This window comes from Rattus norvegicus, chromosome 16 (genome assembly GCF_036323735.1).
Source record: "Rattus norvegicus strain BN/NHsdMcwi chromosome 16, GRCr8, whole genome shotgun sequence".
Lineage (NCBI taxonomy): Eukaryota > Metazoa > Chordata > Mammalia > Rodentia > Muridae > Rattus > Rattus norvegicus.
In genome coordinates, this window is record NC_086034.1 from 19,954,092 (window position 1) to 19,968,346 (window position 14,255).

Here is a 14,255-nt window from a genome sequence, read left to right on the forward strand (position 1 = left end):
CAAACTCATTCTTGAAAATAACTCGCCCACATACTCACTCACTCACTCACTCACTCACTCACTCACTCACTCACTCACTCAAAGGAAAGCCTCAAAAATGAGGCAACAAAAAGAAATCAATCAATAAAACACAACAACTGCAGCAGCAGCAGCAGCAGCAGCAATAGCAACAACAAAAACTAACAGAATGAGAAACCTAAAGCAGAAGTTAGATTGGGTTCCAGCCTGTTTCCTCATTAATCAAAGGGCCTCTCGGAAAAGAGTTCATATTATGGGCTATTGCAATGGCATTGGAGCTGTACACGACCTGATTTTAAGGTTCTATATTTGAAGGTCATACTTCTATCATCAAAGAGAGATAGTAGGAACTGGTGCCTAAAAAGTTGATGGGGGGTAGGCTGTGGAGGAATAAAGAGTAACTTGTAGGGGTTGGGGATTTAGCTCAGTGGTAGAGCACTTGCCTAGCAAGGGCAAGGCCCTGGGTCCGGTCACCAGCTCTGGAAAAAAAGAAAAAAGAAAAAAGAAAAAAGAAAAAAAAAGAGTAACTTGTAATGGCCACAGGGTTTTGGTGAAAGATAAATTATTTTTTTTAAAACCAATAGAGTGATAGGGACATAATTTTAATAAAATACTAAGACAGCACTACTAGATTATATGCTTGGAAGTAATAAACTTAGCACATAAGTTTACTACATACCTGTGAACCTATTATTATTGAAACATTATGGTTATTTCCTAATTGTGAATGATTTGCCTATGTATATGTGTGTGCACTGTGTGCATATCCAGGCCTGTGAAGACATAAGAGGGGTCTAGATCACCTGGAATTAGATTTGAAGATGCTTTTGGGCTTCCACGTAGGTGTCGTTGTAGGTTGCAGGGCTTGTAGGTGACAGATATTGAGGATTACCTTTGCCCTCCAGTAGCAGACAGGGTACCTTCCAGTATTATGAACTCTGGTTAGTAGGGTGAAGAGTCTAGTTAGACCCCGGCTCAACCTCTCCCACTGTGATGACAGAAGTGTTACCATCAGAAATCAGTCCTGAACATCAGATTGTGTAGACCAACCAATAGTCTTGACACAAGCCTGTGACAGTTGAGGCTTCCCATAGGACCCTATGGTTAATGACTCAGCAGTTTGTTACCCATTCCTGTTACTGGAGGTGAAATTGTGTGACACAAGATGTCTAGGTGGAGCCTTGTGTCCTCTGTTAGTTTTTTTTTAATTTTTTTTATTTTTTTTAACTTGAGTATTTCTTATTTACATTTCAAGTGTTATTCCCTTTCCTGGTTTATGGGCCAACATCCCCCTAATCCCTCCCCCTCCTCTTCTTTATGGGTGTTCCCCTCCCCATCCTCCCCCCATTGCCACCCTCCCCCCAACAATCACGTTCAGTCTTAGCAGGACCCAGGGCTTACTGGTGATCTTACTAGGATATTCATTGCTACCCATGAGGTCAGAGTCCAGGGTCAGTCCATGTATAGTCTTTAGGTAGTGGCTTAGTCCCTGGAAGCTCTGGTTGCTTGACATTGTTGTACATATGGGGTCTCGAGCCCCTTCAAGCTCTTCCAGTTCTTTCTCTGATTCCTTCAATGGGGGTCCTGTTCTCAGTTCAATGGTTTGCTGCTGGCATTCGCCTCTGTATTTGCTGTATTCTGGCTGTGTCTCTCTGGAGCGATCTACATCCGGCTCCTGTCTGCCTGCACTTCTTTGCTTCATCCATCTTATCTAGTTTGGTGGCTGTATATGTATGGGCCACATGTGGGGCAGGCTCTGAATGGGTGTTCCTTCTGTCTCTGTTTTAATCTTTGCCTCTCTATTGCTGCTAGTTTTTGTCTCCATATGTATTCCCTAAGCATATATATATATATATATATATATATTTTTTTTTTTTTTTCCTATTTGGCAGCATATATTAAACTATTAAACTTGGCATTTTTGCTTTTGTTGGCTGAGAGAAGTGTAGAAGAAACCCACAAGGTTTTTGGAATAGGTGGATTATTGTCTTTTAAGGTGACTGGCATTGACAGTTGTGGGAAAAAAATAAATATAAAATAACATACATGTATTAATAAATCATGTCAGGGAGAAAAGTTCTGAGACAGAGGTCATAGAAACCTCATGGAAATGTAAAGAGAAGTGGCCTTCATCCTGCACATGCTTGGGCCGTTTTGAGACTGTCCATTCTAACAAGTGCTGGAGGACTCCTCCCCCGATCCATGTACTTCCGGTTCCTGGAGCTGATGCGGGCATTCACCAAGATGGCGGTTGTGAGACTTGCTCCGTCTAGTCTGTCCAGTGTGAGTGGACCCCACATCAGTGGACTTCCAGAACAAGCCCGATCCTTAAAGGCTTTGTGGTCTCACGGGGCTGTCTGTCAGAACCAACAACTGCAGGATGGAGCTGCGGTCATCTCCACAAGGACTTCATCTCCTCAAGAGGTAAAGGGGCAGCGCGCAAGTCTGGAGTTTAGGAAGGAAGGATTTGGCCTGTGATACACAAGGAGCAAAGGCAGCCCTCACATACGTCCCCTGTTTTCCTGCCTCATTACAAACAACTCTGGAGCATCACATAAATCAGTCATCAACCTTTCTACAAGGGCTCACAGAAGACATCTGAAGCAGATGACACCGTCTCTGGGAAGGTAACTTACTACTTCTGAGATAGAATCTCACTTTGTGGGCAGCCTGGTCTACAGAGAAATCCTGGCTGAAAACACCAAACCAAACCAAAACCCCAAAAACATTAACAGAGCCCAGGCAATCTCACAAGTCTCTGCAGCACCATTTGCCAAACAGCAAGTCAAGGCGAACGTTCTGCTGGTCTCCCTAGCTGCTTGTCTCTCTTCAGGATCCCTAAGCATCCTTTTCATGATGGGTACCAGGTGACCCATGATTTGAAGACACAGCCCAAGCCTGGGGACTCCTGAGTTTATACCTGCTAAATGTTCTTAGTCATATGAGACCTCCACCCTGTGGGACAGCAGCTCCTAGGCCTTAATGAAACTACCTAATTTTATTTTTATGTATAACTTAAGTTGTGTAAACATACAAAAAGACACACAGATACAGACACACACATGCACATGGGCAAACACACACACACACACACACACACACACACACACACACACACACACACAATCGTTTTGCCTCTGTGTATTTTCTGTGTACCATGTGTGATAGAACCTGGTGCTGGTTCCCCTGGGACTGCAGCTATAGACAGTTGTGAGCTGCCCTGTGTGTCCTAGCAATCAGAACTGAGTGTTCTTCAAACCAAAACTAGAGCTGGTCACAGCCATGCCCCCATGTAGATTTTCTTTTTGTTTTTCCTTTTATTGTTATTTTTGCTGTCTTTTCCTTTTTTATTAGATATTTTATGTATTTACATTTCAAATGTTATCCCCTTTCCTGCCTCTCCCATCCTCCCTCTATAACTACCCTGATTCCCTGAGAATTTCTTAATATAGAGCATTAATATTAATAGACAGCACTGGAAAATTTATCACAAGACAAATTGTCAATTTTAGGGCAATATCAATAATGAATATTAGATCAATATTACCTGTTTGCTAATGGATAAAAGACATATTGAACAGGAACTGTGACCATGTTCCCCTCACAGAAGGTGAGTGAGGACCTTCTGTTCTGTTGATTTTGCACTGATATACATGTGAAGGTCAGAGATTCCCGTTGTTTTCCTCTCACTTTCCAGTGCCCCACACATGTGGAGCTAAGTGTGTACCAACTGACGGTTGAGCCAACTGACGGTTCTGTTCTGCCACATTGTGGCTTCTGAGGACTATACTTAGGCTATCAGGCCTCCCTGTGGGTTCCACCCCTGGTCCCTCTGATCTGGAGACAAACTTCACTCACCCACATCCCTGGTGTGTTTGATTTACTATCTTGGAGCACATTGATATTCATACTTGCAGGCAAGTAAGCCTTGGGGATCCCCTTTTTCCCCACATCTACAGTTGGGTTTTCAGGGTAAAAGTTTTACCAAGTGAGGTTTACCAACCACCAAAGCACTTCATAATTTTTCTGTGCCGGGGGTGGGGTGGGGTTCCTTTTCTTTTCTTTTCTCCGTATTTATTAGATTGGGTGTTTCTTATTTACATTTCAATTGTTATTGTTATTCCCTTTCCAGTTTCCAGGCCAACATCCCCCGAACCCTTCCCCCTCCCCTTCAATATAGGTGTTCCCCTCCCCATTCTCCCCCCATTACCTCGCCCCAAGAATCCCATTCATTGAGGGTCCAGCCTTGGCAGGACCAATGGCTTCCCCTTCCACTGGTGCCCCTACTAGGCTATTCATTGCTACCTATGAGGTCAGAGTCCAGGGTCAGTCCATGTATAGTCTTTGGGTAGTGGCTTAGTCCCTGGAAGCTCTGGTTGCTTGGCATTGTTGTTCATATGGGGTCTCAAGCCCCTTCAAGCTCTTTCAATCCTTTCTCTGATTCCTTCAACGGGTGTCCTGTTCTCAGTTCAGTGGTTTGCTGCTGGCATCCACTTATGTATTTGCCATATTCTGGCGGTGTCTCTCAGGAGAGATCTACATCTGGTTCCTGTCAGTCTGCACTTCTTTGCTTCATCCATCTTATCTAGTTTGGTGGCTGTATATGTATGGGCCACATGTGGGGCAGGCTCTGAATGGGTGTTCCTCCTGCTTCTGTTCTTAACTTTGCCTCCCTATTCTAGGGGTGGGGGGATTTTTATTTGATATTTTTTGTTCCCATGTTATCCCCTTTCCTAGTTTCCCATCCATGAACCGCCTATCACCTTGCCCCTCCCCCTCTTCTATGAGGGTGTTCTCCCACCCACCACTCACCCCTTCCCACCTCCCTGTCTTATTATTCCCTTACACTGGGAGGTAGAGCCTTGGCAAGACTAAGGGCTTTTCCTCTCATTGGTTCCCAAAAGGCCATCTTCTGCTACATATGCACCTGAAGACATGAGTGTGTCAATGTGTACTTTGTACATGGAGGGACATCTGGGTTCTTTCCAGCTCCAGGCAATTACAAAAAGGGTGCTATGATCATAATTTGAGCATGTGTCCTTGTTATATGTTGCAGCCCCTTTTAGGTATATGCCCAGGATGGGGTATAGCTGGGTCCTCAGGTAGTACTATGCCCAATTTTCTGAGGAACATGCTAAGTAATTTCTAGAGTTGTACCAGCTTGCTCTCCCACCTACAAGGAGGAGTGTTCCTCTTTCTCCACATCCTCACCGACATCTGTTGTCACCTGAGATTTTGTTCTTAGTCATTCTACTGGTGTGAGGTGGAATCTCTTCATTTTCTTGATTTGCATTTCCCAGATGATTAAGGATGTTCAATAGTTCCTTAGGAGCTTCTGGGCCTTTGATATTCCTCAGTTTAGAATTCTTTGTTTATGTTTGCACCTCCTCATTTTGTAATAGAGCTATTTGATTCTCTGGAGTCTAAACATAGATTTCTTTGTATACGTTGCATATTAGCCTTCTATCAGATGTAGGAGTCGTAAAGATCTTTTTTCTAATCTCTTTGTTTCCATTTTGTCCTAATGACAGTGTCCTTTTCCTTGCATAATCTTTGCAATTTTTTGAGGTCTCATTTTTTGATTCTTGATCTTAGAGCCTAAGCTATTGGTGTTTTATTCAGGAAAATTTCCCCAGTGCCCATGTGGTCCAGGCTCTTCCCCAATTTTCCTTTTATTATTTTGAGTGTATCTGCTTCTATGTGGAGATCCTCAATTCACGTGGACTTTAGCTGTGTACAGGGTGACAAGAAAAGATTGATTTGCATTCTACATGCTGACTGCCAGTTGATTCAACAGCATTTGCTGGAAATGCTGTCTTTTTTCCACTGAATGACTTCAGTGTCTTTGTCAAACATCAAGTGACCAAAGTTATGTGGGTTCATTTCTCTGTCTCCAATTCTACTCCCTTGATCAACCTGCCTGTCTGTGTACCAAACCATGCAGTGTTTATCACTATTGATATGTAATACAGCCTGACGCCTGGGATGGTGAGTCTCCCAGAAGTTCTTTTATTGTTGAGGACAGTTCTCACTACCCTGGATTTTTTATTATTCCAAATGAATTTGCACATTCCTCTTTCTACCTAAATGAGGAATAGAGTTGGAACTTTCATGGGAATTACATTGAATCTTAGATTGCTTTTGGTCAGATTTCCATTTTTACAATTTTAATCCTGCCAATATGTGAGCATGGGAAATCTTTCCATCTTATGAGATCTTGTTCAAGTTCTTTCTTTAGAAATTTAAAGTTCTTGTCAAAGAGATCATTCACTTGTTTGATTAGAGTCACAGCGAGGTATTTTATATCATTTGTTACTGTTGTGAAGGGTGTCATTTCCCTAAGTCCTTTCTGAGCCTGTTTATCCTTTGAATAGAGGAAGGCCGTGGACTTTAGTGCTAATTCTTCAAGGTTTTCTCCATTTAGTTTGATATTGGCCACTGGTTTGCTGTATATTGTTTTTACTATGTTTAGGTATGGGCCTTGAATTCCTGATCAATCCAAGAATTTTAAAATGAAGGCTAGCCCTCACTTTTTACTTTACATATATTATAGTTTTTATTGGATGGAAGATTACTTAGATTTGTGTTGATTGTTGTAATTTAACAGGCTCCACAGACATTGTTGTCAATTTCGAATCATTCACTAACTGTGAGCACACAGTGGCATTACTGGACTAATTAAAGTTCTCTAAGTGCCAGGAGCCATGTGGAGCTAGACAGGTTTAGTGTGTCAAGAGGGTCAGCTAGAAGCCCTGTTGGAGGCTTCCAGCCTATCCTACAGTGCCCGTATTCAAAACAAACAAAGAAAGCAAAATCTCATAAATGAGTTAGTCAGTAAATAAATAGTGTGATACCTAGAAAAGCAACACACGGGTGTCAAGCTTCTCTTTGGTTGCTGGTTTAGTCTCTGGGAGCTCTGAGGGTCTGGATGGTTGATGTTGTAGTAATTCCTATGGGGTTGAAACTCCTTCAGCTCCTTCAGTCTATTTTATTTTTCTTCTTCTTCTTCTTTTTTTTTTGATTGGATATATTTCTTTATTTACATTTCAAATGTACATTCCTTTCCCATTTTCCTATCCATAAGCCTCCTATCCCCTCCTCCATTGCCATAACTGTGGCCCTCCCATTCACTCTCCCGTTCTATACCCCCAAAAATTCCCCCGTTCTGGGGTCCAACCTTGGCAGGACCAAGGACTTCCCCCTCCACTGGTGCCCAAGAAATGATATTCCAACTCTGCAACATATGCATTTGGAGTCCTGGGTCAGTCCATGTATAGTCTTCGGGTAGTGGTTAGTCCCTGGAAGCTCTGGATGGTAGGCCTTGGTATTCTTATGGAGTTGCAAGAACCTTCAGATCTTTCAATCCCTTCTGTAATTTCCCCAAGGGAGTCCCGTTCTCAGTTGAGTGGGTTGGTGCTAGTCTTCACCTCTGTATTTGACATGCTCTGGTTGTGTCTCTCAGGAGAGACCTATATTTGGTTCCTGTCAGCATGCTCTTCTTAGCTTCATCAATCTTACCAAGTTTTGGTGGCTGTATATACATACATACATATATATATATATATATATATATATATATATATATATATATACATATGGCACATATGTGGGGCCGGTTCTGAATATCCATTCCTTGAGCGTCTACTGTAACCTTTGCCTCCATATCCCTTCCTATGAATACTTTTGTTCCCCATTTTAAGAAGGATTGCAAGCATCTGCAGTTTTGTCATCCTTCTTCTTGAGCTTCATGGGTCTGGGGATTGCATCTTGGGTAATTTGAGCTTTTGGGTTAACATACAATTATCACTGAGTGTAAACCACGTGTGTTTTCCTGTGAATGGGTTCCCTCACTCAGGATGATATTTTCTAGTTCTTTCCATTTGCCTATGAATTTCATGAAGTCATTGTTTTGGATAGTGGGGTAGTATTCCAATGTGTAGATGTACCACATTTTCTTTATTTTTATTTTTATTTTTAATTAACTTGAGTATTTCTTATTTACATTTCGAATGTTATTCCCTTGCCTGGTTTCCCGGCAAACATCCCTCTAATCCCTCCCCCTCCCCTTATTTACGGGTGTTCCCCTCCCCACCCTCTTCCCATTGCCTCCCTCTCCCCAACAATCATGTTCACTGGGGGTTCAGTCTTAGCAGGACCAAGGGCTTCCCCTTCCACTGGTGATCTTTCTAGGATATTCAATGCACCTATGAGGTCAGAGTCCAGGGTCAGTCCATGTATAGTCTTTAGGTAGTGGCTTAGTCCCTGGAAGCTCTGGTTGCTTGACATTGTTGTACATATGGGGTCTCGAGCCCCTTCAAGCTCTTCCAGTTCTTTCTCTGATTCCTTCAACGGGGGTCCTATTCTCAGTTCAATGGTTTGCTGCTGGCATTCGCCTCTGTATTTGCTGTATTCTGGCTGTGTCTCTCAGGAGGGATCTACATCCGTCTCCTGTCGGCATGCACTTCTTTGCTTCATCCATCTTGTCTAATTGGGTGGCTGTATATGTATGGGCCACATGTGGGGCAGGTTCTGAATGGGTGTTCCTTCTGTCTCTGTTTTAATCTTTGCCTCTCTATTCCCTGCCAAGGGTATTCTTGTTCCCCCATTTAAAGAAGGAGTGAAGCATTCACATTTTGATCATCCATCTTGAGTTTCATGTGTTCTAGGCATCTAGGGTAATTCAAGCATTTGGGCTAATAGCCAGTTATCAATGAGTGCATACCATGTGTGTTTTCTGTGATTGGGTTACCTCACTCAGGATGATATTTTCCAGTTCCGACCATTTGCCTACGAATTTCATAAAGGCATTGTTTTTGATAGCTGAGTAATATTCCATTGTGTAGATGTACCACATTTTCTGTATCCTTTCCTCTGGTGAAGGGCATCTGGGTTCTTTCCAGCTTCTGGCTATTATAAATAAGGCTGCGATGAACATAGTGGAGCACGTGCCTTTTTTATATGTTGGGGCATCTTTTAGGTATATGCCCAAGAAAGGTATAGCTGGATCCTCAGGCAGTTCAATGTCCAATTTTTTGAGGAACCTCCAGACTGATTTCCAGAATGGTTTTACCAGTCTGCAATCCCACCAACAATGGAGGAGTGTTCCTCTTTCTCCACATCCTCGCCAGCATCTGCTGTCACCTGAGTTTTTGATCTTAGCCATTCTCACTGGTGTGAGGTGAAATCTCAGGGTTGTTTTGATTTGCATTTCCCTTATGACTAAAGATGTTGAACATTTCTTTAGGTGTTTCTCAGCCATTCGGCATTCCTCAGCTGTGAATTCTTTGTTTAGCTCTGAACCCCATTTTTTAATAGGGTTATTAGTCTCCGTGCGGTCTAACTTCTTGAGTTCTTTGTATATTTTGGATATAAGGCCTCTATCTGTTGTAGGATTGGTAAAGATCTTTTCCTAATCTGTTGGTTGCTGTTTTGTCCTAACCACAGTGAGATCCCATTTGTCAATTCTTGATCTTAGAGCATAAGCAATTGGTGTTTTGTTCAGGAAATTTTTTCCAGTGCCCATGTGTTCAAGATGCTGCCCTAGTTTTTCTTCTATTAGTTTGAGTGTATCTGGTTTGATGTGGAGGTCCTTGATCCATTTGGACTTAAGCTTTGTACATGGTGATAAGCATGGATCGATCTGCATTCTTATACATGTTGACCTCCAGTTGAACCAGCACCATTTGCTGAAAATGCTATCTTTTTTCCATTGAATGCTTTTGGCTCCTTTGTCAAAAATCAGGTGCTCATAGGTGTGTGGGTTCATTTCTGGGTCTTCAATTCTGTTCTATTGGTCTATCTGTCTGTCTCTGTACCAATACCATACAGTTTTTATCACTATTGCTCTGTAATATTGCTTGAGTTCAGAGATAGTGATTCCCCCTGAAGTCCTTTTATTTTTGAGAATAGCTTTAGCTATCCTGGTTTTTTTGTTATTCCAGATCAATTTTCAAATTGTTCTGTCTAACTCTTTGAAGAATTGGATTGGTATTTTGATGGGGACTGCATTGAATCTGTAGATTGCTTTTGGTAAAATGGCCATTTTTACTATATTAATCCTGCCAATCCATGAGCATGGGAGATCTTTCCATCTTCTGAGGTCTTCTTCAATTTCTTTTTCAGAGTCTTGAAGTTCTTATTGTACAGATCTTTTACTTGCTTGGTTAAAGTCACACCGAGGTACTTTATATTGTTTGGGTCTATTATGAAGGGTGTCGTTTCCCTAATTTCTTTCTCGGCTTGTTTCTCTTTTGTGTAGAGGGAGGCTACTGATTTATTTGAGTTAATTTTATACCCAGCCACTTTGCTGAAGTTGTTTATCAGCGTTAGTCGTTCTCTGGTGGAACTTTTGGGATCACTTAAATATACTATCATATCATCTGCAAATAGTGATATTTTGACTTCTTCTTTACGATCTGTATCCCCTTGATTTCCTTTTGTTGTCTGATTGCTCTGGCTAGAACTTCAAGAACTATTTTGAATAAGTAGGGAGAGAGTGGGCAGCCTTGTTTAGTCCCTGATTTTAGTGGGATTGCTTCAAGTTTCTCTCCATTTAGTTTAATGTTAGCAACTGGTTTGCTGTATATGGCTTTTACTATGTTTAGGTATGGGCCTTGAATTCCTATTCTTTCCATGACTTTTATCATGAAGGGGTGTTGAATTTTGTCAAATGCTTTCTCAGCGTCTAATGAAATGATCATGTGGTTTTGTTCTTTCAGTTTGTTTATATAATGGATCACGTTGATGGTTTTCCGTATATTAAACCATCCCTGCATGCCTGGGATGAAGCCTAATTGATCATGGTGGATTATTGTTTTGATGTGCTCTTGGATTCGGTTTGCCAGAATTTTATTGAGTATTTTTGCGTCGATATTCATAAGGGAAATTGGTCTGAAGTTCTCTTTCTTTGTTGGGTCTTTGTGTGGTTTAGGTATAAGAGTAATTGTGGCTTCATAGAAGGAATTCGGTAGTGCTCCATCTGTTTCAATTTTGTGGAATAGTTTGGACAATATTGGTAGGAGCTCTTCTATGAAGGTCTGATAGAATTCTGCAGTAAACCCATCTGGACCTGGGCTCTTTTTGGTTGGGAGACCTTTAATGACTGCTTCTATTTCCTTAGGAGTTATGGGGTTGTTTAACTGGTTTATCTGTTCCTGATTTAACTTTGGTACCTGGTATCTGTCTAGGAAATTGTCCATTTCCTGCAGATTTTCACGTTTTGTTGAATATAGGCTTTTATAGTAAGATCTGAGGATTTTCTGAATTTCCTCTGAATCTGTAGTTATGTCTCCCTTTTCATTTCTGATTTTGTTAATTTGGACACACTCTCTGTGTCCTCTCGTTAGTCTGGCTAAGGGTTTATCTATCTTGTTGATCTTCTCAAAGAACCAACTTTTGGTTCTGTTGATTCTTTCTATGGTCCTTTTTGTTTCTACTTGGCTGATTTCAGGTCTGAGTTTGATTATTTCCTGTCTTCTACTCCTCCTGGGTGTATTTGCTTCTTTTTGTTCTAGATCTTTTAGGTGTGCTGTCAAGCTGCTGACATATGCTCTCTCCTGTTTCTTTCTGCAGGCACTTAGAGCTATGAGTTTTCCTCTTAGCACAGCTTTCATTGTGTCCCATAAGTTTGGGTATGTTGTACCTTCGTTTTCATTAAATTCTCAGAAGTCTTTAATTTCTTTCTTTATTTCTTCCTTGACCAGGTTATCGTTGAGTAGAGCATTGTTCAACTTCCATGTATATGTGGGCCTTCTTCCCTTATTGTTATTGAAGACCAGCTTTAGCCCGTGGTGGTCTCATAGCACGCATGGGATTATTTCTATCTTTCTGTACCTGTTGAGGCCCATTTTTTGACCAATTATATGGTCAGTTTTGGAGAAAGTACCTTGAGGAGCTGAGAAGAATGTATATCCTTTTGCTTTAGGATAGAATGTTCCATAAATATCTGTTAAGTCCATTTGACTCATGACTTCTCTTAGTCTGTCTACGTCTCTGTTTAATTTCTGTTTCCATGATCTGTCCATTGATGAGAGTGGGGTGTTGAAATCTCCTACTATTACTGTGTGAGGTCCAATGTGTGTTTTGAGCTTTAGTAAGGTTTTTTTTACGTATGTAGGTGCCCTTGTATTTGGAGCATAGATATTTAGGATTGAGAGTTCATCTTGTTGGATGTTTCCTTTGATGAATATGAAGTGTCTTTCCTTATCTTTTTTGATGACTTTTAGTTGAAAATTGATTTTATTTGATATTAGAATGGCTACTCCAGCTTACTTCTTCTGACCATTTGCTTGGAAAGTTGATTTCCAGCCTTTCACTCTGAGGTAGTGTCTGTCTTTGTCTCTGAGGTGTGTTTCCTGTAGGCAGTAGAATGCAGGGTCCTCATTGCGTATCCAGTTTGTTGATATATGTCTTTTTATTGGGCAGTTGAGACCATTGATGTTGAGAGATATTAAGGAATAGTGATTATTGCTTCCTGTTATATTCATATTTGGATGTGAGGTTATGTTTGTGTGCTTTTCTCCTCTTTGTTTTGTTGCCAAGACGATTAGTTTCTTGCTTTTTCTAGGGTGTAGCTTGCCTCCTTATGTTGGGCTTTACCATTTATTATCCTTTGTAGTGCTGGATTTGTAGAAAGAAATTGTGTAAATTTGGTTTTGTCATGGAATATCTTGGTTTCTCCATCTATGTTAATTGAGAGTTTTGCAGGATATAGTAACCTGGGCTGGCATTTGTGTTCTCTTAGGGTCTGTATGATATCTGTCCAGGATCTTCTGGCCTTCATCGTCTCTGGTGAAAAGTTGGTGTGATTATATGTTACTTGACCTTTTCCCCTTACTGCTTTTAATATTCTTTCTTTATTTTGTGCATTTGGTGTTTTGACTATTATGTGTTGGGAGGTGTTTCTTTTCTGGTCCAATCTATTTGGAGTTCTGTAGTCTTCTTGTATGCCTATGGGTATCTCTTTTTTTAGGTTAGGGAAGTTTTCTTCTATGATTTTGTTGAAGATATTTACTGGTCCTTTGAGCTGGGAGTCTTCACTCTCTTCTATAACTATTATCCTTAGGTTTGATCTTCTCACTGAGTCCTGGATTTCCTGTATGTTTTGGACCAGTAGCTTTTTCTGCTTTACATTATCTTTGACAGGTGAGTCAATGATTTCTATGGAATCTTCTGCTCCTGAGATTCTCTCTTCCATATCTTGTATTCTCTTTGTGATGCTTGTATCTACGGCTCCTTGTCTCTTCTTTCGTTTTTCTATATCCAGGGTTGTTTCCATGTGTTCTTTCTTGATTGCTTCTATTTCCATTTTTAATTCCTTCAATTGTTTGATTGTGTTTTCCTGGAATTCTTTCATGGATTTTTGTGATTCCTCTCTGTAGGCTTCTACTTGTTTATTTATGTTTTCCTGTGTTTCTCTAAGGGAGTTCTTCATGTCTTTCTTGAAGTCCTCCAGCATCATGATCAAATATGATTTTGAAACTAGATCTTGCTTTTCTGGTGTGTTTGGATATTCCGTGTTTGCTTTGGTGGGAGAATTGGGCTCCAATGGTGCCATGTAGTCTTGGTTTCTGTTGCTTGGGTTCCTGAGCTTGCCTCTCGCCATCAGATTATCTCTAGTGTTACTTTGTTCTGCTATTTCTGACAGTGGCTGAACTGTCGTATAAGCCTGTGTTTCAGGAGTGCTGTAGACCTGTTTTCCTGCTTTCTTTCAGCCAGTTATGGGGACAGAGTGTTCTGCTTTCGGGCGTGTAGTTTTTCCTACCTACAGGTCTTCAGCTGTTCCTGTGTGCCTGTGTCTTGTGTTTTCCAGGCAGGTCGCTTGCAGCAGAAAAGTTGGTCCCTCCTGCGGTCCCGAGGCTCAAGTTTGCTCGTGGGGTGTTGCTTATGAGCTTTCCGCAGCGGCAGCTACCGGGAAGATCTGTGCCGCCCTTTCTGGGTCCTTCTGTGCACCAGGGTTCCAGATGGCGTTTGGTGTTTTCCTCTGGAGTCAGAGATGTGGGCCGAGTGTAGACTCTTCTGGTTTCCCAGGCGTGTCTGCCTCTCTGAAGGTTTAGCTCTCCCTCCCACGGGATTTGGGTACAGAGAACTGTTTTTCTGGTCGGTTCCTTCAGGTTCCGGTGGTGTCTCAGACCCAGGGGACACGCTGCTGCTTTGCCCTTATCCAAGGGAACCCAGAGGCCGTATACAGTTTCCTCTTGGGCCAGGGATGTGGGCAGGGGTGGGCAGTATTGGTGGTC

The 14,255-nt window shown here is 41.6% G+C and overlaps 1 protein-coding gene across 3 annotated transcripts in view; it reads left to right on the forward strand.

The window, feature by feature from the left end:
• Nucleotides 1-1,926: 1,926 nt before the first annotated feature.
• Poteml2 (POTE ankyrin domain family member M like 2) overlaps nucleotides 1,927-14,255 on the forward strand; it is a 58,741-nt gene continuing 46,412 nt past the window's right edge. For 2 of the 3 annotated variants that reach the window (XM_063275935.1, XM_063275937.1), the window contains exon 1: nucleotides 1,928-2,645. In XM_063275935.1, coding sequence (XP_063132005.1) covers nucleotides 2,626-2,645 — 20 coding nt within the window. In that variant the 5' untranslated portion in view covers nucleotides 1,928-2,625. Of the gene's footprint in view, nucleotides 2,646-14,255 lie in introns of all 3 variants that reach the window. The other variant, XM_063275936.1, reaches the window with a different exon arrangement.